General features: G+C 40.3%; 1 protein-coding gene across 5 annotated transcripts in view; it reads right to left on the bottom strand.

Annotated features, from left to right (window-relative positions):
- Positions 1–27,925, bottom strand: part of LOC127473903 (core histone macro-H2A.1) — a 42,276-nt gene that overhangs the window by 3,440 nt on the left and 10,911 nt on the right. Inside the window, exons 3-8 of one of the 5 annotated variants that reach the window (XM_051794142.1) lie at positions 18,995–19,101; positions 17,760–17,957; positions 15,844–15,954; positions 10,493–10,592; positions 5,129–5,218; positions 1,717–1,891 (exon numbers count right to left, since the gene is read on the bottom strand). In XM_051794142.1, the coding sequence (XP_051650102.1) occupies positions 1,717–1,891; positions 5,129–5,218; positions 10,493–10,592; positions 15,844–15,954; positions 17,760–17,957; positions 18,995–19,101 (781 nt within the window). Of the gene's footprint in view, positions 1–1,716; positions 1,892–5,128; positions 5,219–8,974; positions 9,066–10,492; positions 10,593–15,843; positions 15,955–17,759; positions 17,958–18,994; positions 19,102–27,925 lie in introns of all 5 variants that reach the window. The other 4 variants (XM_051794145.1, XM_051794143.1, XM_051794146.1 and 1 more) reach the window with 4 other exon arrangements.

Raw genomic sequence — 27,925 nt, 5'->3', positions numbered from 1 at the left:
ACTGTTTATGTGGGTTTATTGGGTGATGTCTGCTTGACAGATGTCTGTACTAGAACAGCTGCATACATGTGGTGTCTTTTGGCATTTGCTATCTTTTAAAGCTTTACTTTTATTTTTTTAATGCTTTAGACTTCATAAAAACAAGTAGAGAGTATTGTCAGAATATAGTCTGCTCCCTTCAAAATTAATTTATGCTTGAGTATCTCTAATTAAGAAAAAGGAGGGAAAATACATAGCCTCATTTATTACTCAAGGCCTTTTGAATCCTCTCCATCTTTTAAAAGCACCACTTCAACTGGCTCCAGTGAGAATGACGTGCACAAACCAGGCTGAGAGCTCACCACAGATCCTGCCCGTCAGTACCCAGATTTCATAACAGAATGGGAATCTGCTCATTTTATTCAGGGTTTCATCATCTTCCAGTACCAATCATCTACTTCACAACAAGGGCTGGGAATGGTTCCTTGCTGGGAGCTATCCAGGGAAGAAAGGGCTCTGTAGAAGATACTTTCCACAGTTCCACTTTTACATAACCAATTCCACAGTTCCACTGCAGTCCATGGAGGGAGTTTCTCCCAAAGAGTGCTTCAGAGCTTCCCTGTGTCCTGACCAGCCTGTGACCCTGACAGCTAATTCACCAGCCTACTATGAACCCTCTGCAATATTTCTCCATAAGTTATCTCCTTAAAATGACACCCATGTAAATCAACCTTAGCTGGAGATTTGTCTGATGCAAGCTGCTTAAATCTATTATCCTAATGAAACTTCTATTTCTTCATTGTCATTCACCCAAAAGCTCAAATACTGATTTCTGCTCTAGCCCTCAGAATATGCAGGAATTCATCTACTGTTGCAACACAGCACAATGGGAAGAATATTCTTGCTGTACATCAGCCAACTTCTTTCATGGCACATTCAAGAGGGGCAGTTGTCCAGGGTTAGAGATACAACTGTGTAATTCAGCCTAGATTGGGCCCTTGCTCTTCACACTGAGCCATCACTGAGGGCCAAGAGTTCCAAACCTTCCCCTGCACCCCAAACCCAAGAGCCTCACATTAAAGGTGCAGTCTCAGACCCTTAAGAACACAATCCAACTTTCAAAGGCACTGAGCACCCTGTACAAAGCCAGAGGACTTGAACTTTAGGCTTTGGCTTTCAAAGACCTTGGCAAAGGCTTTTAAGGTCTTTTTTTTTATTTTAACTGAAATAGTCCCATGATGTAAACTGCATGGAATTCAGCTTATGGATTCTGGGTGAAAGCTTCAAGTGACTCTGCAAATCCTAAGAATCAAAGCACTTCAGGTTTGCTGCTTAAACAAACACTAAGCCACGTCTTTGGCCATCCTAAGCCATAAAGTGCAGGAAGTTTCATTATGCACTAAAACTAGGCAAAATAGACCCCTTTGTCTTCATGTTCTCCTCCACAAAATCTTCAATTTATATGAAGAAATCGACAGTCTGAAGAGAGTCTTTTAATATTCTCCTGAAAGTTTGTTTTATGCTCCTTATCCTATTTGCATGCTTCAAGATTCTGCAGGGTAGAATCACTCAGGTGAACACTGCAGGCCCCACAAGAGAAGAAACACTTCTTTTAGGGAACTGATTTAAAGAAGAAAAGAGTCAGCATTGTAGCAATGGGTTTTATACATGAGAAGGGAGACTGGACCATGGGATGGCACTTAGGAAATGTGACCTCTTTGGCCCCAAGAGCCTTACCTGCCACTGCCAATGGAAGGGAAAGCAATAGATTTCAGCTTCTTTTCATCAGCCAGGGCCAGGCAGTTCTTCACTGTCTTTTCCAGCAGCTCCTCACATTTGTCTGAGCCCCAACCAGGGCTGTTACAGTGGATCACAAATTTTGCAGGCAGTCCATGGCCAGCACTGACAACAGCTGGGGAGAACAGAAAGTGAAACGTGAAAATTGCTCTTCCCTCTCCTCAGCATTAAAGGAGTGCACGTGTGATTAAAACAGCAAACAATCAACAGACATTCCCTCAGCCCCTGTGAATGGTTTGGATTACAAATCACACAGCCTTAAAATACAACATGAGGACAGAGACTTTGTATTTTCCATTTCCAGCTGCACTTTGCTGTGATAATTTATGAATCACAGCTATGATAGAGCTTATTTTAGAGAGATCAAGAATTCGTGGCTGCCATCAAAGGAAACACATTTATACTGGGGATTGTCTAAGGAAAAGGGCAGAATGTTAACCTGGTCAAGGGATGAACTTGCTTTGGTTTGGTTTACCCCAGGAAATATCAGGATGGTGGACAGGCACGTGGAGTTATGACTTGGGTCACCTTCAGCTACTCCTGGTAAATGCACAGATTGTTCAGCTCACTTCTGATCACACCACAGCCCAAACTGGAGCAGATCAGAGCTACCAGTGCTCTGCAAACCCCTAAGGAAGGCTGGAAATAAAGATTTTGGCTTTATTTCCACCTTTGTTTCTGAGCAACTGTAATGAAGACATTTTGTGTGATTTCAAGACTTTGGGCCTGGCCTTATCTGAACTTTTTTTTTTTGTGTAGGGGTCATCTAAGACCATTTGAACACAGCTGGGTTTAGTTTTGTGGTTTCTCTCTTTCATCACATTCTTGACAGACTGTTGGAGGGGACACACTTACAGATTTGCAATGTTTGATTCACACTGTTTATGTACCAACAGGCCAGGCCTTCTGTGTGCCACGAAATGAAGAATTTTTACCATGCTAATTGTATCTTAGCACCATGGACGTGCAAGGCCCAAGAAGATGGAGCAGAACCTTCCTACAAACTGCTGACAGCCAGGGATTCTCTGCCTTCCCTGCAGGACAACATGCTCTGGGTTCACCACTTCCCACTACAGAGCAACAACAGGCTGCCAGAAACCAGGGGAGGAGGATCTCTGCCATTTCCCAACTCACAGGGCTGTGGCTGGTTGCAAACAAAAAGTTGTAGCTTTGGTTTGTCAAAAAACAAAAAGAGGTGGGGAGGAGGAAGGAGAAAACCACCCTAATGGCAAGCTGAGGGCAGAAAAACATCCAGCTCCCATCTCACACAGGGAACCTTCACAAAGAGTCAGCCCCTAAAATACCCCACAAAAGGGTAGGTAGAAAATGGCAGCTTATGTCTTCAAAAAACTAAAATAAAAATACCAATAAGTCTTAAAAAAAATTAAAAAATCAGCTTTGCAAAGGTCTGAAAGCCTCCACTCCATTCTGGAATGTTTATGAGGCATTTTGTTATTTAAGTATAGTAGAAATAACTCTTGGCACATGATCACCACATATGGATACTATCCCATGGTTGCTGCAGGAAAGAGAAAATAGACTTTGTCATATGGCATCCTGACCAGGGGTTAACCAGAACATTCTGAAGGACAATGGAAGCACAAGCATTTATGTTCTTATGGGTTTGCAGAGTCCCAACATGTTGAATAGCCTCAGTGTTAGGCAATGTTAATTTGTCATAATGTGCAACTAAAGTGTTGGCAGATTCAGAATACATCATAAATCCAAGAAAAATCTATTAAAAGCAGCTGACATATCTCTAGTCAGATGTGAAATGTGGCTATCATCTTCATCCCAAAAGAATAGAATGCTGTATTGATACACATCACCAGCTTTAATATTTCTCAGGGATTGTTTTCTAGGGTAGTCATTAATTAAGTCATTAGGATTCTGATGAGGACAACTGTTCATTACCAGGAGCAGCTGTCCCTTACTTCAAATGCAAATGCTCTGGAAGGAGAAGTAGGAAACAGAAAGTTTGGACACATTCTGTGCTAGTTACCAGGTAGGGATCCTGGTTATTGGTAGACTAAAGGAAAACCCCTATAATTGAGAAATCTGAAAACTGGATAACCACAGGACTGAGAAACTGATATGCATCAATTCTGCTCTAGAGCCCTCCAACAAATCCCTCACAGCCAGTTTCTCCCAGTGCAACACAGAGCTCCATGGGGTAAGACTGGAAAAGCAGCCCCCAGATCTCAGGGATGCACTGATGCCTGAGAAAAACAAACTTTGCTTTCCAACTTGCCACCCATTTAGAGCAGTTTGGTCTGGGCTGGCAAGGAATATTGTAGAGAAGTTTTTTAAAAAAAAAAAAAACAACAACCCAAAACTGAGTAATTGATTCTACATATTTTTGCAGAACAAAAATTCCAAGAAAAACTTATTAAAATTTTTAAAAAGTTAAGGGAAAAACCCCCAAAGTATTAAGCAGCAGAAGTAAACAGTTGTAATTTTTCCTGTCAGAGCTGAATTCTTACATCTCCCCTTCGGCTGTAGTTAGGATTCGTTTACAAAACTGCACACACTGTATTTGTTTTTATAGCATAAACACAGATGGCAGAATCAGCCTTCTATATGAACAACATGGATCAGCAATTTCACAGATGGTGTAAAATTATATATTGCCATTATCAAACTTTATTACTCCTATAGTAGATTTTGCTCCGATATTACATAAATTTTGATAACTAGGCATCAAAAAGTCGTAAGCTTTTACAGTGATGGTTTTGGCACTGATGGAGCCAAGCACCCAAGCAGATGCTGAACTTTAAGCATGTGCTTAAGTTCAGTGAAAGTCAGCAGCATTTCAGCAAAGCAGATGTTTAACAGAGTTGGGCTCAAAAATAAGCATCTCATTAATTGCTTTTCTCAACTGTGCCCTTAATGAGCAACATTCATTGTGTGTGCACGTCCCTGTGAACAGCTTTTACTTTCAGCATTACATCACTGCCCCACTGCCCACATGCCCTGGTAAAGGTTATTTATGATGCCACGTGTGTATATGGAGAATACAAATACCATGGAACCCATAAAAGCTGCCTCAGACAGCAGGAGCTCCAGGGCTGGTGTAGAAGGAGCTTGGCTGTGTGAGCCAACATGGTGAAGGTTTGGGTTTGGGATAGGTTTGGGTTCAGGTTTGGGTTCAGGTCTAGGTTTGGGTTTGGGATGGGTTTGGGTTCAGGTTTGGGTTGGGCTTGGGTTCAGGTTTGGGATGGGTTTGGGTTCAGGTTTGGGTTGGGTTTGGGGTCAGGTTTGGGTTGGGTTTGGGTTCAGGTTTGGGTTGGGTTTAGGTTCAGGTTTGGGATGGGTTTGGGGTCAGGTTTGGGTTCCCGGATCGCAGCCTCACCTCCAGCAATGTCCAAGGGCCCGTTCTTTTTGCGGAGCTCAATGACAGCTTCCACAAATTCCTTCCCGCCTTTCTTTTCCAAAGTGCTCCCTGGACAGAGAATTGATAGTTTACTCCTCTCATCTCAGCTTTCCACAGACATGTGACTCATCATTAATTTTTATTACATCACTCTAGAGTTTTCTGCCCAAATGTTGTTTTTTTTTGGGGACTGCAAAGTAAGATCTAAACCTTTTGGGACTTGAGAATTAGCTAATCATGAAAAACAACAACGACAACAACAACAGAAAGAAAAAACCAAAAAGACAACCCTAACAACCCAAAAACCTCACCCTGGTATCCCTTGCAAACATTCTCAGACTTGATTTTACTGTCAAAACATCGGACATGACATCCCTACCTCCTTCCTTATCACGAGCATCTCTCAGTGTGCAACGTTCCAGAAGAATGTGCTAGCTCAAGAGTGGTTGAAGGTTCATAACTCCTTCACCTAGGATTCATTTCCCCTCTTCTCTTACAAATTGTTTTAAAGAGCCATTTGCCACAATAAGAATTTGAGACTCACCTGATCTTGGTCCCTGACCCCAACAGGTGGCCCCAGGAATGAAACAGTCTCGTGAGTGCAGCGGGCTGCTTTACTTGGTAACTGCCCAGCTTGTTGAGCCACCTTTAACCAAGAGGAAGAGCCTCAGAAATAAGGAGAATCTCTAAGGAACATATTCCTCCAATGAACTTCTCTAACTACAGCTAAGGAGCTGGACAAAGTCATTCTGGGAGGAGAAGAGCTGTGCAGTGTTTCAGGGCAACCCAAAGGTACGCTCTTTACAAAGGCAGTCCATCACTAAATGGTTTAGATCTTATTTTGCAGCTCTAGTTTTAAATATTAATATTAAAAAAAAAACTCAAACAAAAACAGCCCAAGAAAGCATTTTCCTAACTACATAAGCATCCCACATAATTTTGCACTGTGCATATTAATGATAAAGGTAGATAAGTACAAGCAGTGATATCATAAAGGCTCTGATTTGAGATATTGCTTTGAAAACTGATTTCCAAAAATTCCGAACTAGGACCTCTAAAGATCTAGACATTTATTTGGTGACACCCCTTACTTTCACTGATGAAGAAAGAAAAAAATGCATTTTCTGATGGAAGTGCACATACTGTATGCTCAAGGAAGCAGAGCCTCTCCTCCAAGGTTCAGGTTACTAAATTGGGTTATGGCTCTAAGAACTAAGATGCTTTTTGTTCTGCTAAATTTCTTCTAAACTGAAGATGAAAAGTTGAAAACAATGCGTTTGTTTTCCATTCAAAAACTGACTCAGTGACCCTGCCTCTATTTTTCCAGTTGGAGTTTATTGCTTTTGGGGCACAAAAGCTGAGGACAATTACAAAACTTATGCCTTTTCTTTGGCTTTTTTGTCATCAGTTCAACACAGGGTTTGCCAAAAGCTGGATTTCAAGGTCAGACTGTGTAGGTCAGAGTGTAATTTGCTCTTTGTGCTCATTTAAGCTCTTTTATAGAAATACTTCAGCCAAAGTACTTTGACTTATTCAGCCCAACTCCTCACTAGGAATTTTCTGAGACTTAAAGTCACCAATCCCACTGCACGTGAGTGGAAGGACCATCTTAAAATCTCTTAGAGGACACAGTAATGGCTTTACTTGTAGCAGCAAGGGGTCTTAGGAGAGGGCTGGGAAAGGAGATCCACAGCAGTACTGAGGGGTTGGAAGCCCCCTAGAACCTCAAAGGCAGAGACAGACCCCCCATGCCCTTTGCTGAGCCCATCCAGGACATGTGACTGAGCCTAGGGCCTTGTAAAATCCCTCTGCTGGAGAAGGGATGGGGAGGCAACAAAACAGTCTTCCATTCTAGTTCCATTCTTGCTGTATGTATTTCCATACCATTCCCATTGATATTTTTATATATATTCCAGTTATATTCCCCCTGAGTCCATGAACTCTGATCAGTCCTAAACCCCATGACATTCATAATCCTTAATTTCTCTTGTTTCAAGGGGAAACATAATTAAGCCTTGTGCAGAACCTAGGAACAGCAAAGATCTATTAAGTAGGTCATTTCTTTGCCATTGCAAAGCTGTTGTACATTTAATGGAATTTAGCCTAGTTTGGTTTAATTCAATCCAGAAGGATCAGCTTTTTCCCTTCTATTGGGAATTAATTTATAATTAAAAGCAATGAACAACCATGTCAGTTTATTTCACTGAGCTCTCTTCTTGGAGATCTGGTACAAAGAAGAGCAAAAGTATGAATCAGTGAGATATTCTGCATTTACTCCTCAATTATGCTCTTCTTCTGATTAATAGCGAGGGTTTATATTGAAATCATACTTGAGATCTATGTTGTAAATTAGCTTAATCTGGGAAAGGACAGACTGTATTTAACCATTTTCCACTACATTAGCAAGTTTCTTGATGGAAGTCTTGCTTCACAGCTTCAAGGTTAGTAGCTTATTTGCTCACAGGCATAAATATGTGTCACTCCCATGAGAACAAGATCATTATCTCATGCTTTCCAAGCAGGCATTGGTATCAGTGTGGAAAACAGCGTTAGCAGAAATTTAGGCTCTAAAATTCTCAGGATAAGCCCCCAGTACATTTAAATTGTTAGGGAAAAAAACCAACAAAAATAATAAAAAAAAATAAATTTAGATGGGTAAAAGTTAATCATTGGAAGCTAAGCATTTGTGCACTTCTATTCTTTCTTACAGCAGTCAGAGGCAACAGGAACCTACACTAAGGAATGAGCAGTCCAGCTTCGAGAGACAATTTTCTTTGCAGGGTAGCAAAGCACTTCCCTGTCACAGGGGAGGAGACAGGCACATTGGCTAAATGGGTCTGACAGACTTTGCAAGCATATTCTTCAGTTACAGGCTATTTAACACTTTTATTTTAATGTCTCTACATATTATTTAGCCAGCTAAGCCACAGTGCTCCTGCTCAACGGGCCATCCAGAGCTACTTTTCTCTGTGTGTTACTCAGGAAGCAGCTCCTTCAGGAAAAGCAGGGGGTGTAGGACGTGCCAGCACTGCAGCAGGACACGTGTCCCCCCAAGAACCAGGGCCTTGGGTGTGCAGGGAGCCCGTTCACATGGTGATGGGGAGGTTAAGATGAGATGCAGAACAGAGGCTGGGATCAGCTCACTCGATTTTAACAACTTCTGCATCCAGCCCAAACTGTCACTTGCCTTCTCAAGTTACCAAGGCAGTTCAGTGAAAGCACTGCTACCCTTTTACGAAATCCTGGTAAGCAGAGAGGGTACCACTTAGAGCAGTTACTCAGGGGACAGTTATGATGGCTGAATTAAGAGGTCTGTCCTGTTTTCTATCGTGCCTTCTCTCAGCAGTGTGGCTTAGATGACTGACCACCTGAAAAACGTGTCACACCACTGCGGGCTCGTGGACCATTGAGCAGGGCTGGGAAGGTCATCGGTCATCGGCTGGATCCAGCATGTGAATCCAGATGTGAACATCTGGCATGGAGAGGGTGCACTGCAACTGGTATCTAAAGACCAAACCACGTTCAGCCCAGGCATTGAACATGTCAGGCCAACCCTGTGGTGATTCCTGTGCCCTGCTCACGTGCCCGCATGGAACGAACCGTTCCCGCACTTCCAATTTTGGCGGCGCGTTCTGGCGTTGCCCCGATTCGGTGATAAAAACCAGAAATGCCTACTGGGTTTGCAATCCCTGCTTTCTTTCTCTGATCAGTCAGGACTGCTGGAAGTGAGAAATGAATGCAGATCTGCATAGCTACACCAAGCTTGTGGCTGCTGATCGACCATGCACACACATACAAACTCGGCAGCGCTGAACTTGCCATTACCTACTTCACCACCGGTGTAGAAGTCAGAGTTTGTCGGGTGAACGACAGCATCACTGTCGATCGTGGCAATGTCAGCCTGTACAACTTGCAACTACAACAGGTAAACAGATGGATATCAACCACGTTGGACAGAGACCCAGCACAGGCTCTACATTTACACATGTACCAACGTCCATATTTTCCTACCTTCACATCTCCAAACCTTGCGCCAAAATGCTGAGTTGTGTGTGCAGGTGTGTGTAGAGAAAGGGGTGTAGGGAACAGGAGGAGGAATATTGAGTATGACATGATCAAATAAATGTTAAAATGACAAGTCAGAGCAATCATATGAGATCATTTTCCAAAGTTTTAAAATCAGCTAATGCCCCATTGCACTTTGCAGAAACCTAGAACAACCAGTTCCCCACAGAGCATGACATTAAAATACGGAATCTGTTTAAAAAAAGAAATTCAGGATCATCAAGCCAAACAAAATAATTAGTTTCTCCATTTTGTCAGCATCAATAAGCTGACAGGTACTAATCTTCACATTCTAAAAATGCCAGTCTCCTTCAAACAGAGGAAACCTTGTATTTGCAGCAAGGGCTGTACTGAATTTGCTTTAAAAAATACAAGGGATTGTTGTTATAGTTTAAAGGTAAGGCATACTTTCTAATTATGTGTTGGAATGCCTGAGACACTTGTAAAGATATACATATTTCTGAGAAAGGCTGGTTTAGAAACCTTTTTTCTTGTTAAGTTACTTCTGTACATTCCCACTGGAAATGCAGCAGTAGTAGAATTACGGGTTGTATTCCATTAAGGAAGTTTAAAAAAAAAGACAACAGCATAATCAAACAAGAATATTCAGTATTCAAATGAGAAGGGAATGCAGTACATAATGCTTGAAAGGTAACTTTTCTTTTGCTGAAGAAGGAATTTTTTGATTTCTTTTCAATCTGGAACAAGACAGAAGCTTTAAGAGCAATTCACCATCTACAGCAGTTCACTGCTGGTATATCAGTATTTGTTTTCAGCTGAACCTGAGTGACAGGGAGTAACTGAAGCATAATGGAAACACGATTTGATTAAATTAAATATGAAATCGAGGCAGGAAAGATTTGAGGACAGTTAATTATTTAATAATTCCTTTTAAAAATTTTAAGCCTACTCTAAGTATGAGAAAAAAACCCTGAGATTGCAGGTAGAATGGAGAAACTGCTTATTTTGAAAACAACCTGACAAAAGAGTATTTTAGTCCTCAAAGTATCCAAATAAGAAACCCCCCAAAATAGCTAACAGTCACATATGATCATTATGGAAAAGAATTTAAATTTTTGGTTTGAACTGAAATCAGCTTGAAGACAAGCAAGAGCTGCAAGTGTTCGAATTTGGTGAAGAGTATTTTGAATATATTTCTTCAACAAAGCAAGATTTGAATTTCTGCTCTTCCTAAAGGTTTTGAAGGCCTAGAGGGTAAATTCTGGGTTCCATAATTTCCATGTGACCGTTAGTTGTGTCAACCCATGCCCCATTTACCTAGGTCATCTTTAAGGTCAATGTCAGCATTGGTAGGATTGATAATGGCCTCCACCTCGAAGCCGGCTAAATTACTGATTTCACTGTGAATAAGGTTCAGCTGAAAAGAAAAGCATGAGGTGGGAAATAACAGGACAGCTGGGAAATCACAGAGAAGCTGCAGAAAAGTGAGCTTTGCAACACAGATGGAGATAGCATCACTGCAAACAAATATGCAAAATAAAAGGCAGGTCGTAAAGGAGGGTTATTGTCCCCAAAAAACTCAAACGCAAGACTCAAACGCTGTTCACACAGGGAGGACAGCAATGTACCTACTAATGAGCTCTGTTGTGGTTCTGTGCTGATCACTGTTTGGGATTGTTATTATTATTATCTACGACCTAAAGAGGGTTTACAACAAGGCTGGAAAGGCACTTTCCACGAGGGCATGGAGTGACAGGACAAGGGGGAATGGCCTCATGCTGAAGGAGGGAAGGTTAAGATTTTATATTGGGAAGTAATTCTTCCCTGTGAGGGTGGGGAGGCCCAGGCCCAGGTTGCCCAGAGAAGCTGTGGCTGCCCCTGGATCCCTGGAAGTGTCCAAGGCCAGATTGGACAGGGCTTGGAGCAACCTGGGCTAGTGGAAGGTGTCCCTGCCCATGGCAGGGGAGGGTTGGAACGAGATGTTCTTTAAGGTTCCTTCCAACCCAAACCATTCTGTGATTCTAATTCTGGCATTAAAGGAAGGCTTTTGTTTCTCCTCCAAGTAGAGATGAAGGACACCCTAAGCATTCCTTAAGCATTAATTACAGGAACGTGCTGAGACCATTCAGACTGAATTGGGATCAAAGCTGCTGCTCCTCCTTCCTTAAGCCAGCACACACGAGCCTATCTCTGAGGAAGCACACACTTGTCTCCAGTGATTCCTCCATCCCAACAAGGGATGGGATTCTTTTTCTTTCCTTATCAGTGGTCAGCACATTCTGTATTGCAGCATTTCAGTTCTCATTACAGTTCTGCAGCCTTTGTTGAGCGCCCAGTGAGGTACCATAAGCAGGCACATAATATTATGTGCTTATTGCTTCTAGGTTTTATTTTATTTGCTTCTGTCCCTTAGGAAAACAGAGATTTTAACTCCACCCATTAATGCCCATTAAATCCTCTCACTGCACCCATGGATTCCTATTTCTTTCTTGTTACAAAATCAGGAGGATTTCTCACGGGCACACAGTAAACTGAAGGAGGTGGCACAGAGATCTAGAGATTAATTCACATCTGCACTACATGTTCTTAAAAGAACAGAAAGAATTAATGGAACTAATATGAGGAAGTGCAGACTTTAACTTCTGGTAATACATTTTGAGCAAGACTTACAAACTATTCTATGAAATTAGAAGTCAGTGGAAAAACTCAGACCAGCCACGGTGACAAAAGGATCCTGTCATGTCATTCCAGTAAGGATGTTTTTTTCAGTAGTGCTCAGGGGTGAAAAGTGATAGCACAGATTGCCTGCTGCTGATAGTTTGGGTGTCTCACCATAGGATGTGACCCCCACTACAGAAACAACTCCATAATTTGGGCAACCTGCTGGGAATGCCAAACTTGGCAAAGGTCAGAACTGCAGGGTTAGAGCAGGTTGTGACACTGCTTTGTAGCTCCTGTTGGGAAGTCTGATTTCACATGTACTAAGTTGACTATTTGAAACTTAAAATACTTTAAAAGTTTAAAAAGTTTCCAGACTCTTTCATCTGAGGAAACATATTAATTACAGCACGGTCTATGCTTGCCTCTACAGGTATTTAAAATGATTGTTTCAGGGGCTGATTAGGTGATACAGAAAGCAACTATGGAAGAGAAAGTTCTCATTTGTTAATGCAAGTCTTGAAACCAGCTGCAGTTAAGCCAGGCTTTCCTTCTAATCCAAAGCCCTCAACCTATGAAACATAACGTACACCTTCAGGTATGGCACTTTATCTCATCAATAACTCAATTTTTTCTCTTGGTTTGTAATCCATGTTCTGTAAACTTAACTCTTCAAACCATCTCTTTGTGTATGTTAATTTATTAACAGGGAATATGAGCCAATCCATGAAACCCATACACGTGAATGGGTGATTTAAGGAGGCCACCATCCACGTATTTAGGTTTTATGAAAAAAATATTTCCATTTCACTCATGTGATTCCATGAATTGACCTTCTTTCTCTTTTTAAAAGCCTGCAATGTCATATCATTTGCATATGTTGCTTGAGTAAACAATGTTCCCTCAAAATAGGGTGATTTTGACTAAAAATGAGTGTAATTCAGTGTTTTAAGTACGGGTCTGTTTGGGAATTTGTAATAAAATCTAAGAAAGTTTCCTTTCCAAATAGCTTGGAATCCTTTAAGACTTCACACGTGGCAAGTTATTCATACTTGAGTTTGAGTCTTGAGTTTGACTACAAGCAACTGCTGTTTAAAAAAAAAAAAGTCAAATCAAATCAAACCAAAAATGTTAAAGAAACTTTATGAATTTTAAAATTAAAAAACCCAAAACAACAACAAAACACATGCACACACCAAAAGACTGTTTTGTGGAGATTTTAGTCTGCTCCTAAGCATATTTTGTTCATTCTATAGATGTTCCTCTTTCACCCCTAATTCTGAGTTCTACAGGTTTTTGCCCCAGGTCTATTAGCTGTAGAACATTTTGGTTTTGTACCTTAAATCTAACCCTGAGCCCACCCATATATGGGATTTACATCATAAACAGCTGGTAATTAAACTTTCAGTTTAACAGCAACAACAAGATGCTTAAAAAGCTGCCCATCACTGATAGCATGAGTTGGCAGCTAAGTATTATTTTACTAAATTCTGCATTTAGTGCTCAATGCACTGTTAGACATCCAAGTGCCAGAATACAACTCAAAAATTAATCAGAATTAAATCCTCCAATGAGTAATTGCTTAATTTCACTACCAAATAACATGAAGCATGTATTAGGCAGGAGAAGTGATCCCCTAAAGGGCTACTTTACAAATATAAATAGGCACAATTTGCATATACATGTGCAACAAAGAATGGACAGAACTTTAGGTAACATTTCAATTAAATGTTAGTTGGATAAAATGTAGGTGGCATTTAGCACATCTGTGGGTATTTTCTGAGCCAAGCCTTGCATTTTTTATTTCAGATAAAATTACCTTAAAAGTCTTGGAAGTTTTTCTGGTATGAGTTTCATACTGAAAACTGAAGATGCCTGTTGAGGACCACAAGCTGAGGTCTCTTGCAAAGTCCAAACCCTAATGCTTAGGCTTGAGGTCTCACAACTCTGCCTCCAATCCTCTCAGGAAAAACAAACTACTTAATGTGCACAATACCACATTTCCATTGGCATGGCACTTGTAGCATGTGCAGTCATTTATATATTAACTAGATTTTAATATTTAATTAATGTAGCACTAAGACACTTGTACAGGTACAACTGAAGGGTTCTTGGCCATTTCCTGACCTCTAAGAATTTCTATCTGAGTGTCAGCAGTTACCTAAAGATTTAATGCAATAACAGGAATTTTAAAAAATGAACAATACCCAGGTTTGCAACATTCTCATTTGTTTTTTTAGCTATGTAAATCTGGGGATATTAGAAGGATGAAGAGTTGCTCTTGTAAATAAATCCCTTCCCTTCTGCAAACATGGAGCCAAGACTAAGATTTTTCCCATTAAACACTTAGGAATGGTGTGATACCAAAGCCAAGATTATTTTCTTCCCCCTCTGCCATCTAGCAAATGATTTTCTGATCTAGCAGACAATGGTTTTGCAAACCACAGAGATGTTGGAGAGGTGTTCAAGGATGTCACAGGAGGTTTGAAAGATCCTGCTTGATTGATCTCAGCAGCAATTCTTCAAATGCCTTCTCTAACACTCAGAACATGATCCCTTTGATTTAGAGTGTTCCCTCACAGGAGACAAACAGGTTTTCATTTTCCTTTCATTTTTCTTTCCATGATGTGTTACAACAAAAGGCTGCCAGCTGGTCTCTCTCACATGCAGGGCTAAGTGACAACCACCCAGTGCAGGGATGGACATGTCACACCAGGGAATGTACTCCCAAGGGAATGAGACAGCCAGGAAGTCCATTTCCCAGTACAAGGCACTCCCTGGGAAGCTCTAAAACAGACACTGGCTTTGCTCAGGACAGCTTAAAGCACTGCTGGAGTTCAGGATTCTCTTCCACTGAGCCCAGCAGCGAAGCCTCACTGATTTGCTGGGTTACTTCGCTGAACACAACACCAGGTCTTATCCCAGGTTCCCTCTGGTAACTAAAAGGAGCTCAAAATCAGCTCCAGAAGTCTGATGTTGCTTTCTTGAAACACTAACGTGGACTATAAATTTTAGGTTCTAAATTAGTCATCGAAATGCTTTTAAAGAACCACCCCCCTACTAGGAGTAAAATAAAAAACCCCTACCAACCCAGCAATTTAGATCCAGTTGTAAAACTAAATGTGGAAAATCAGAAGTCTTGCAAAAAAAATGTTACTCTCATGCATGTTAAACTTGGCAAACAAACTGTGGCAGGGTAAATGGAGAACAACCTCAGTATGAAATAAAAATGAGTCAGAGGAGTTACATTCCACAATGGACAATGGCTCATCTTTTATGGCTTACAACACAATGATCTGATTACTGAATGACAGAAGAAAGATGCAGCTTTACTTAACAAAAAATTTTGTATCATGAACTAAAGGCAGGATTCAGGATAAAAAACCAAATTGATTTAATGAATTGTCTCTTTAAATGGATCCTCTCTTTAAGCAGATATGTATTTGTTTTAAACCATCCCACGTCCCAGAGCATATTCACAGGGAAAAAAAAGGATTGTTGACTTCTATCTTTTCAAAAAAGCATCATTCATTATTACACAGTCTGTAAACCACAAAACAGAACATAACATAAAACCACTAGGATGAACAAATGTCTAAAATAGGTTTTGATAAAAACCTCTTAATCATTTACATCAGCAATGAAGTGGGCTGCCCATTGGAAAAAATACATATTAATCTAATAATAATCTTCTCTTTGGCAGATGCTGAGCTGTAACAATTATGCTGTTTATCAATAAGGTGAGATAGATTACAAGCACACAGGCTTTCCTTCTAATTAAGTATTTAATTACGTAGCCACATGAAAAAATTTTTTATGTATTTTTAAAATGTTCTAGAAGTTTGTTGTTTGAAATTCGAAAAGCTAATATCATGCACTCCCTCAAGTGCTCAGTGGGGAAATGTCCATTGTACCTGGATGTTTTATGGAAAGGGGGGTGGCAGGAGGGGGGGTATTCCCTAAGCAGCATGGAAAAATAGGTATTCATTTGTAAAAATGCAGGATCATACCTTCTGGCCAAGAAACAGGCTTTTGGTGGACAGGACTGTGAAACCATCTGCAGGAGTTCCCTCTGTTGTACTGTCAGCACTGGCTGATTTGCTCACTTCTCCCTGCTTCTTCTTCCAAAAATACAGTTAATTAGTTAACTGAAGGCTCTGAGAAAAACAGTTTAACGACAGAAAGATACATGACATGCACTAAATGCTTAGCAGGCAATAAAATGCCTGTGCAAACACTGGGGTTGGATTTTATCCTCCAGTCCAACCAAAGTGACTGATAACAGTGAAGGGATCAACAGGAATAACGACCTCGGCACCTGCAGATCCACAGGTGCCTTTTCCTGCCCATGACAGGGTACACTTGAGATGGGAGTTGTCTTAAATGCTGCAGGAAAACACATAAACAGCCCCAAAATATTAACAGCTTTCTGAAGGCTTGTGTGGACAAAGATAACGTATCTGCACGTGTGGGCAGACGTTCATTTTAAGGTAAAAAGTGACTTGTCAGAGAACAAATTTTCTTTCTCTGTGAAGGGAGGTGCTCCCAGGTTTCACAATCTTATTTTTAGAAATGCTCCTTTGTAATGTGTCCTCAGAGACAGAGCCAGAAGAATACACCTACTTTCTACCTGCCTGGTAGCAGGAAATGGGCTGAAAAATTTTCTGTCTTATTTAATATCACCACCCACTTTTATCTCCAGTAAAACTGTTGGGGGAGAAGGAGTTTCCCTCAACCACCATTGCCTTTTTCAACTCTGCATTCACTGCAGGGGAATAACAGCTCTCAGGAATGAACAAAAAAGGGAATTAGGAACATTTTGAAAAAGGCATTTCATGAAGACAGTGAACTGACTGCTGTGGTCATAAACTCAACTGGTGCCAAAAATAATTTCATATTTTCAATAAAATTACTGCTTAGGGTTTCATATAAATATTTGGTGCCTAAGCAATATCTATGATGAAGCTAAAAAGCACACCTGAAGTATTAAGCAAGCCACTGTCTCCCTATTATCCCTTTGCAAAGTTTAGTTTGTAGTTATATAAACTAAATCCGAGGGTGAACAACTGAAATGACTTTGATGCAAGGTCATATATTGGTCCTTTTAGAAGCTGTAACCATGCTTTCCTTTACACAAATGTTTTGAAAATTAGAATTTCATGGGTCCTATTTCAATTCCCCAAGAGTTTGCTGTTAGCCAAATACCAATATAGTAAGCAGACAATACAGTTTATTGTGTGGAAGAAAAACAGAACCCCACAACAGACTTCCTGCTTTTGTAATCAAGCAGGGGGAAAAAAAATTCCAGATTTAGGGAAATTATTAGTGCATGGTTATTGGAAGCACTGCACTTGAAATGTCAACTACTAGGTGTTCTGGGGGAGAAAACAATTCAACAGCTCAAAAATACCAAAAAAAATCAGCAGAGTGACCAAATAAACAGTAACAGAGACACACAATGAATAAAGAAGCTTTGTTTCACCCAGAGGCAATTTTGACATTCCTTGTCCACTTCATGAGAAATTCCTGTCCTTTTCTTCCTACTTTCATAACTTATTGCTTGACAGTAGTTGTTTTGCAAAAGAAAAAGCCATCCTTGGCTACACATGTGCAAAGATTCCCTACTCCTACAAACTGAAACCTGTAAGGTGTGACCAGCACAGCCCTCAGACACTTTCCTCTTCTATCTCCTGGTGCCTCCAGCCTGTGCCTACTAAGAATGTTCCTTACAGAGTATTTATGGCTTACCCCCCTGTCCTGCAGACTCGAGTGACCTCTGAGGGTTTTCAGACTCCCCCTTCCTTTGGTTGCTGTGACTGAAATCACTGTTGTTAACAACACAGGCACAGAAAGCTGCCCCTGAGTGGAGCTCCCTGCAGCTACTGTTTGCAAGCTCGTTGGGTTTAAAATAAACACATTACTCTACCTTGGATTTCCTCGCTCCTTTCTTGCCGCCTGTTTTCTTTGATACAGTTTTTTTCTGTGAGGGAGACTTTGCCTTCTTTGCTGGAGGTGGAGTGATGATGGCTTCCAGTTTTCCTTTTGATCCTCTCTTCTTTGCCAACAGCTCTGGGTGAATATTGGGTAACACTCCACCACTGGCTATGGTGACCCCTTTCAATAGCTAATAAAAAATAAAGAAAGTTGTAGAAGACAAATTCCAGCCTTTATTCACCAACAAATAGAAAATGGCAATTTACTGCAAGCTCTGTACGTTGCCCTGAGTTTCTCAACACATTTACCCTTGAAGAAGAGAGGCATGAAATGTATGAAAGGAAGCTGACCATGTAGGAGATTTTAACTAGAAAAGGAATGTGTGTCCTTCTTGCAACATATGCTTGGCACTGTCAGCATCTCCAGGGCTCACACAAGATCTGTTCCTCTGAAGCTGTGCCATGAAGGCTGTTACCCAACCAGGAGAAAACAGGACAGTCCCAGCCACACACATGAGGCAGCCTGGGAGAGAGAAATGGGACCCCAAAGTCCAGGGGGTGACACTGCAGTGGGTGCCACAACCCAGTGTATGTCCCCAAGTGCTGAATTCTCTTGAAAGTGCATTTTTAAAACAGATTTTTTTCCTGCTCCATCATAATACATAAGTTTGGAAAAAGTCTCTTTTGAGATGTGATTTTACAGCACCTCACACAAAGGTACAGTAATCTGCCCCTGGTACAGTACCACTGCCCCTGGCTGATGCCACAGCACTGTAATAATAATACCCCAGTTTTTTGTGGTACCTTGAAGTCTGCAAAGGACACAGACTTGCAAGAGTTCAGAGCTCTTCTGTGGTCACAATAACAGACTTCAGTGGGAACAGGTAGGGGAAAACAAAAACAAACAAACAAAAAGTATCTGAAAGATTTTCTCTGTGTCTCTGTAGAGTTTAAGACAACGTCCCACCCCAACGGGAGAGGATGTAAAGGGTGTGAGCAAAGGTCAGGTTACATCTCCATTGCATTCTCCCACATTTTAAGGGTGCTGAAATATAGAATTAAGCTGAGTGCTGTAGTTACACAGGCAGCATGTCAGGGAGTGATGGAGCTGTTTCCTGCTGTGCTGCTCAGTAAGCAGAGGCCTTGAGTTACAATTCAGCTGGATGGAAAGACAATTTAAAAAGCCCCTAAAGGAAATCCTGGCCCTCCCAGGGCAGGTTTTTCTTACCTGATTTAATTCTTCATCATTTGCTACAGCCAACAGGATGTGTCTAGGAGTGACTCGACCCTTCTTGTTGTCCCTTGCTGCATTTCCAGCCAATTCCAGAATTTCCGCTGGGGAAAAAGTAAACCCCTTTTAATTACAATGTGATCATCAAGAAAAATCAATGTGTTATTTAGCAAAAAGATATGGGAACTGCATCATGTTCCTAAGTGCTGTAGATACTCTCAACAGACATCTAACTCTAAAATTACCATCTTCTTTTTACATGCCTAATCACTGAAGCACAAATGCACCCTTGAAGTCCTGTGCTTTAAACCACAATTCTTTTTTTTGTTCTTTTGAAGCAGTTCCTTCAGATTCTTCACCTTTCAGTGTTCTTCTCAAGGCTACTGTCTGCTCATCTCTTAGGATCCCTCTCCTATCAGGTGACAGTACTAGATGTACAAATTCTATAGCTTTTTCTTTTCTCAAATCAGTCAAACGTGAGTCTGGCTTGTATCACTTCTAGTTTTTTATGACTGGAAAAGATGCTCTTCTCAGTGTCTCATTTTTAACATTATGGAAGCATTTAAGCACACACTAAGTTAGGACACTAAAAATACAAACTCTGCTTCTACAAACACTGAAAGATCTTTTTTCTCCGCCTGACAAGAAGTGTCTAATCCAAAAAAGTAATTGATGAATGAAGTTTATTTTTTCCTAATAAATTACCTCCTTAGAAGACATTTCCAGTCCTGACAAAATAACGTTTAACAGCTATGTATGGGATGGCTTTTACTGCAATTAGGAAAGATTACCTTGCTCCCCTGCAAGGATCTATGATGTGAAAAGCTGGAGTGTTATCTGCAAACTTATCTGTCTTCAGCTCAACAAGCCCTGGGCAAGGATGTAATTAATTACAACAGAGTCTGGGGAACAATTAAAAAATGACATAACATGTTTATCTGACTTTGCAATTATGTGCTGTTGCTGTCACCTTTCATCTCCCTCTCTACAATCTGTGTTTCACCATTACTTTCTGAATAATTCCTTTTGCAAACCTGGTAATGTTTGGAGAAAAAAAAAAAAGAAAATGAAAATGTCTTTTTTTACATCTATTACACACCAATATTAAAATGGAACATCACAATAAGGTATGAGATGCATTTCACATTTAATAACTGACTATTGCACGAGAGCTCTTCCATAATAGGGAGGCAAACAGAACTGAATTAAGACATTAATCTGGAAATGAAAAAGACTAAAATCAAAGTCCACATGACCACATAAGACACAACAGTACATCTTAAACAATACTGTACAGCACAGACTATGGCTTCTCATTAGACTGAATTTAACATGACTCTCCAATTATTTTTCATTCTGATTCCCATAACAATTATGATGCTTACTGGAAAGCTTACAGCTGCTCCTGGATGTTCTACAGTTAAACCTCAGTGAGGATTTTGGTAGGTTTTCACTATTTTTGTGTTCTTCAAAGCACTCAATTAACTTTATTACAGGGTGAGACAGAATATTAAGTCTAAGGCCGCAAAACTAACTCAACATTTCACGCTGACAACAATTGCTTTAATTTATTTTTAAAGCAGGATTAGCAGGGTAAGGTCAACCTGCCTATGCTTTCCACACCTCCAAAGAAGGGAATTAAGCTGGCATAATCCTTTCCATATACTTCCCCAAAAGGCCCAGCTCAGACACATGAGGTTTAGCTGCCTGTCACGACAAAGACCTGGCTCACATCCCTGTGGACACCCCAGACATCCCCACGGAGCTCGGCGAGGCTGAGGAACACCAGCATCTCCTCCTCTGAAGATCAGGAATGGAATTGTTTGTACTCAGACATTAGTCCCAGCTGAAAAGCCAGGCTTTGCTGCAAACAGCAGGCTGTGTTTCTCGCTTTGCCTCTGCTCCCCCAGTTTACTGCAGCAGGCCCTGGAACAGTCAGGCCGTGTTATTCCCTGTGACTGAGCGGCACAACTATGCAGACAGGTCATTTTGGAACTAAAGGCTCTAAGAAAAGTGCTATGCCTGTAAAGCACAGAGGAATGTTTTATTTGTTCCTCATAAAACTCAAATGTCTGCCTTGTACAGTGGAGAACTGTTCTGGTAAGTGCTAAGCCCTCTTCCTTGGACAGGAAACTCATTTTGAAATTACAGTTTTCTAATGGTCCTTTAGGGAAGTTGAGGTGCCCCACTTCCTCCTCGGGAACAGAACGCTTTGCACTGGCCTTGAGGACCACAAAAGAGGAGCTTGGGGAGGGGGAGAGACGAGGAGGAGGCCATGGAGGGTGGAATTTCTCTTCTGGCCTTCTCAGCTCTCCAATAATAACCAAGTATTGCTTGTGCACACAGAGAGACCCACAGCACAGAACAGCCAAACTCAGCCCTGCACACAAGGCTGGTCAGAGGGGCACTCTCCTGATTAAAAACAGAAGATCAGGAGGAATTTGAGCTGAAGCCAATACAGGCAATAGTTTTTTGATTTAGCACTGACCAAACCTAATCCAAACCCAACAGATCAGAGCACTCACAAATTCTGGAAATGAAGACTTTGTGGCTGTGGATGGCATTTGGAGTACTTGCCTTGAGTCTGCTTGCAGCCAGCTTCACTTTCACATCTGTTTTATGCTACTTTAATTCTAAAGACTTAAACAGCGTTTCACCCATGTTTTAAACTGATTTTAAATGAGATGAAAATCTAGTCCTTTCTATAAGGGAGCTGACTCGAATTTCCAGAAGAATCACTCTGGCTTTAGCTGGAAAGAGTAGTAGGTGGGAAAAGGTATTTAAAATTGAGACCGGCTCTGAATTCTTAGGTCAGACCCACCTTTGGAAGCAGGAGGCTCAAAGGTTTGAGTCACTGAAGAGTTCTGTCTCATTAAAGGTAATCTTCCCACAGTGGGAAAAAACAGACATTGAAAAATCAACTCCTGCAACTGAGCAGGGCCAAGAGAGAAGACTCTGCTTAGAAATTTTGAGGCAAAAGAAAGTGTTAAGAGCTTCCATGACATCAGGTTTCACTCAGCTTGTATTTATCCAGCCAGAAGACCAAAACATTTTACAAAAATGAGGCCTCACAGAAAGGATGGAAGTTGCATAATGTCTATTCCATTCGTTTCTTATATTCACTGAAGGCATTTCCCCCCAGGAGAATAATTACATCACCACCACTCAGGCAATAGAAAATGAAAAGCTCTATTTTTTAAAACATGAAGAAAATATACAAGTTTTTCATTATTCTATGTTTTTGAAGGTATATTTTTGCAACTACTACATACTGAAATCTTAGCTTAATATGAAGAGATACTCTTATTTGCACAAGTGACTTTTTCCATGCTTTTGGATACTTTCAAACAAAAAATGTATTGCTTTAAGTGCAGATATAAAACAATCCAGTGAAAAAGCTGTGAGAATATATAATTAGGAAAAAAACCCCAATTAAGTAGGAATGCCATCTCAGCATGTGATATATTCATGTATGGACAGCTGTTAAGTAGCAAAAAAAAGGGATGGAAGCCTCAGAAATCTATCACCAACATATCATTTCGATTTAAAAAGTATAGTTATGATTAATATTTTTCTTCTTTTCAGTCATTATTAAAGAAGGTTGTCATGAATACTTTTCTTCTTTTCAGTCATTATTAAAGTAGAAGGTTATGATTAATATTTTTCTTCTTTTCAGTCATTATTAAAGTAGAAGGTTAAAGTGGGAAGTGAAAGCCTTAAAAGTTAAGACATTTCCTCTTAAATTTTAACTCAAAGGTAGTTTTCAATTGAAAAACTCCTTTGTAACATTTAGAACCAGGATATGGGTAGTGAAAACTGGTTCAAGCCTGTTCTCAGCACTTGAACCAAAACCGCTTTTCTTCAGCTGAGGTTTTTAAAAAGTTCAGTTAAATATTTTTAAAGGAGAAAAGAAAACCGGTTGTACATCTTTGCATTTAAACCTGAGATAAGACCACAGGAAAAGCTGTTCTCAAGGTATTTCCTCCTCAAACACAACCAAGAAGTGTCAGAAGCGTCCACAGAAACCTCATCCTGAAGCAAGTTTTCAGGGTGAGTTCCTCATCCTTTCCTTTCAGAGACTCTGGTCATGTCCTGGACATCTCCTGAGTTTTTAATTCCCTACTGGCATTTCCCCGTTTCCCAGGGGGGCTCCTCTCTGCCCTCAACACCTATTTCACAGCACTTGCAAATTTTGGAACCAACACCACAAGGTTAAAATGAAATGAGTTACTATGAAGATGGAAACAAAGCAGGCACAGCAGGAACTGCAGACCTGGCTGGAAACAAAAGCAAATACATTCTTTTCCCACTCCTGGAGAGTGCTCTAGTTCATTTATCCCCATTTCCAAACAAAATATTACTGGTCATCACTGACTAAAACTCCTTTCAGGCCTTTAGTTTATCATGCATTCCAGGCTGTAATACTTTCTAAATGTTAATAGTCAATTTAACTGGTCTGAGTTCATCCCCAAAAAGGTTGGTTTTCTCTCTTTTTTTGGTTTACATCTCAAGCTAAACCACTGCTGTTGCATCAAATCCCCCTGTCCACCTTCTCTTCAGGGAGATGAAATCATAGCTTTGAAAATTAAACTCTTAACAACTAACAGGTGATGTGTTGACAAAAGGCCAAGTCCTGAAGACTCAAATTCCAACAGGAACAAGTCAGAGGTTTTTAAAAGAATGGTGAAGCCTCTCCTCCCAAGAAGATTGGTATCCAGAAATCAAAGAGAAATGAACGTTGACACAATTCCACTGAAAAAAATATGTATTTGCCACAAAGCCAACTACATGACAAGGAGTCTGCTTATTGTACTTTAAATTAATCATCTTCCCATCAGCATTTTATTGACCTGAGAACCATTTTACGTGATTCCAGAAGGTTTTAACCCAATCAACCCCAATCAACCAAGAGTGGTAAGAGTTTCCTGCATTCTTCTCTCCGTGTATTCCACCCAATCCCCCTGGAATCTGCAGTTGCAAGAGGGAAGGTAGAGTCATTTAACAACACTTTCCCTCTTATGCATCCCAATAAAACAGTTCTCAGCCTTGGTTCAAAGTCATGGAAATCTGATGCAGTGAAAATCAATTCAAGCAATTTTACTGCTTTGAACAAGCCTGGATGAAACCTCAACTCCCAGCAGGGCAATCATTCTCTTAGGATGTGATAAAAAACCCAAACCTTTCAGTCTTGAGTGTCTGAGCTGTATCAAAACTAGGCCCCTTAAAGGAGAAACTGTTAACTTTGCCAAGTTATTCTAAGTTTTGCATTTCTGTGAGGCAGATGACAGACTGATGTTTACATAAAACACAAGTTCAGGCCACAAAAGCCACTTTTCAGCTCTCTATTACACTTTATTACCATCCTTTTTTTTTCTTTTTTGGTATGAGATCTTCTGTTATTTAACTTCCTATTTTTTTATTTTTTTTTTTAGTTTCTGGGTGTACTATCGATCTGTAAAAGGTATGAGAGTTCAGTTTTCAGGGAAACCTGAATTTCAGCTCAAATGTTATTTATTACAGCAGTCACACCCTGAATAGCAATTTACAGAGATAGCCTAGTTCTTCTCCACTGACTTCAACAATCCTGATCTAATTCAAATCAACCTTTATTCTTTTCCAGTGGAGCCTCCTCTACCTGGCAGGACACCTTTGCTGTTACTCATAACAGCTTACAAATGCTTTAGAAATGCTCAAACGTGATTAATGTAACTGCTGCCAGACATTACTTGATCAAGTGGAGCATGTGGCACTTGGGGACATTGGTTTCCCATCTTAGAAATGCATCTTTTTGTTTAGTTCCCCAATGGATTTTATTTCCATGGATGTGTCTAATTGTTTTCTGGCCCCATTCAGAGTGGTTCAGAATCCATTTTTAATACCCATAACATCCTGAGAACACAACGCTCGCTACACCACAGACATTTTTGCAGTTTGGGAGAAAAGCACTTCCTGTTTGTTTTAGAAAGCTTGCATTTCACTGTATATCCCCTAAATTTATTTTTCCCCAATGAAGTTTTATATTGAGGATGGAGCATTTCATCTGACTGCACCGAAGAATCCACGTGGAATTTCATTTCTAAACGTAACTCGGGGATAAATGTACTGTGGAAAAAAAGACTGAAGACCAAAGACAGAACGTTATCTGAACTCAGGCATTCTAAATAATCCTTCCTCATGGAAAAAAAAAGGGGGGGGGAGGAAATTATGCTCACAATATTGATGTAACAACTTCTAAAAGTTGAGAACATCTGAGCTAAACACACTGTGCTGCTCTAGAGAGTTAGGATGTCTTCCTGCTTTCCAGCCATTTGTGCTGGCATTCCAAGAATAAAGGGCCAAAGAAGAAAAGACTTAAGCTTTATAGATTCTTTTCTTCTTCTCAACAAGGAATTCAAGATAAGGGTAGAAAAAAACGTGTAGCAAAATCAGCCATGTTTGTTTTACACTTCATTTACACTCCACTCTTCAAAACAAACGCTGACACCAACAGTAAATTGAGCAGCAATAGACAATAGAAGTCATTACTCTCTTGCAACTTAGCCCAATAAACAGATGAAATTACTAACTAGAATAAAAAGTATTTAATTCTAGAATAAAAAATATTTCATTCTAGACCTAAGTGCATTAAAATATCCCTAAAATGTAACATTTTCAAGGGATGAAATAATTTGCTGACCATGATGTAAAAAATACCTCGTGAGACCCTAATTGAAAATACAGCAGGACCCTGATTGGGTCAGTAATTTTGGAGTGGGGTTGCTTTTGTAACTTGGGGATCCACTGAAGTTTATGGCATGACATGATAAGAGGCACATGTGTAAGTGCTTACAGGGCTGGAGCCAAGGAGGGGCTTATCAGTGAAAGAAAACTCTTCATTTCTGTACATTTGAAACACACTGATTCATGCATTTATAATCAGAAAGTTGGTCATTCAGTTGGTAAAAATGTAAAGTTTTATACCTAAAGAGACAGTTCTTACAAGTAGAGCAATTTTAAATTGTGACAATCTCTCTTCACTTAAGAGCACGACACAAAACTTACGTAAAAGGAAAGTTACAAAGGAGCTTTGCTATGCTGATATATTCAAAATATTCTGCTTGTGAGGGTACTGCCATAAACAACTCTGCTGTATTTTAGGTCCAGCATTAATCCATATTAAACCCACACTGGATATGAAGAGTCAGCTTTGTGCTTGCTCAGGTAAGGCACAGGTCCTACCTGTCCCACCCCTAATTTATTTTAAACCTCCTTGGGACCCAGTTTGTGGCACAACACCACAAAAGGGATTAGTGCTTCAAAAGCTGCCTGTTTAAACAGAAGAGATGCATCTTGGTAGTGAGTATACATTTCAACAGCATCAAAAAGATACTGTCAATTAATTATCTTCTTAAATTTCATTACTCCCTAAGGACTGTTATTTAGAGCAGTCTCAGAATGCCTGGAACTCAATTTTAACCTAAAGCTTTTTTCCTGTGGACCCCTGAGCTCCCTCTGCTCCCAGGCAGGAGTTCAGCAGTACATCTGACAAAGAGGGCAGATCATGTCTTCCCCTGTGACCCTGTAAAGATTTTGGGCAGGGAGTAGGACACCAGAGGGGAATAGCAACAAAAAAACCCCACCTCACAGTTGAGGAAAAAAAACTAATGGAGAAAACAGACATTTAACATTTTCTCCTTCCTTCACTTTGTATATAACAAATATAAATCAGGGTCTCATTTCTTCTGTATTCCTGTGCTCCTGCTGTTTTATAAACTTCTCCTTCTTCTTATTTGCTATGACATTTTGGCAAATGAAAATTATTTACAGTGTAGAACAGATGATGGGGGACAGGGGGAGCAGAAATCACTTGCAGGCCTGGTTCTTGCTGCCTTTAAATATGCTCAAGAGACTTCTATTTTTCAAGGGCAAAGGAGTATCTTTTTCAGCTCATAAGAAAGTTTGGACTGTACTGTAATTTGGACAAGCTCTACATCTGAAAGGACCAGACCTGATTAGATGTGTGGCTGGATCAGTTCTGACAAATACAAACCATCCAAGTTCATGTGAGCGGCTGCAGTGCCCCAGATGAAGTCTGTGGCCATTCCCTTGCCTGACCTAGTGTTCTTTTTTGACATAAATTGATACTGATTCACTACTTTGCAGAGAAATTAAGGAGTGGATTGCAGTTTTCTGAAGTCCACATTAAGGAAGATAAACAGGCAAGGAACTATTGTGAACCAAGTGATGCAATAAGGAAAGGAGACAAAAGGAATTACCAACCCTGAACCTGCCAACATAAAACTGTTGATAATGCTGATAATGCCTGAAATTAGTTCTGCAGCATAAGAAGTTAATCAAATAATCTGATTATTCCCTACAAGACAGGCAGCACTGCATGAACTGCTGCTGCAAAGAAGGAAAAGAAACAAGAACCATCTATTATAGTTCTTCAGCATCCACATTATTCCTGCACAGTAAAGAAAGGAACTGTATCCACTTGCTTTGATATCAGTAAGACTCAAAGGTACTTTCTGCACAGTTCCCCACAAAACACACACTTGCACTCTGTTAAAGTGGACATAATACATTATTTCCTTAGAGAAAAAACAGGCAACTATAAGGAAGTTGGCTTAACACTGGGTGTGCTGATGAGACAATTACTTTGTAATATTATTTCTAGGTAACCTCTGGTGAAGAAGTAAGAGAAGGAGAATACTCACTGGGCAACCTGTTTCTGTGTCAAGTACATTGAAATCTAAGGACACAAGAAATGACAGAATGTGCACCTTTACTTTCTGATGAGTAGTGTACATACATGATAAAACTAAATTCCTTTCAAAGTACAAAGTGGATAAAGTCATAACTCCAGATGAATCCAGAACAGAACTCCAAGCCTAAACAGCTGGAAGCATTTCAAAAGTTCAAATCTCAAACTGAACAAAAAATCCC

This window comes from Manacus candei, unplaced genomic scaffold (assembly GCF_025592945.1).
Source record: "Manacus candei isolate 608988 ecotype Guabito, Panama unplaced genomic scaffold, ASM2559294v1 h1tg000037l, whole genome shotgun sequence".
Classification (NCBI taxonomy): domain Eukaryota; kingdom Metazoa; phylum Chordata; class Aves; order Passeriformes; family Pipridae; genus Manacus; species Manacus candei.
Note: the sequence above shows the minus strand (reverse complement) of the source record. Positions and strands in the feature narration are given on the sequence as shown.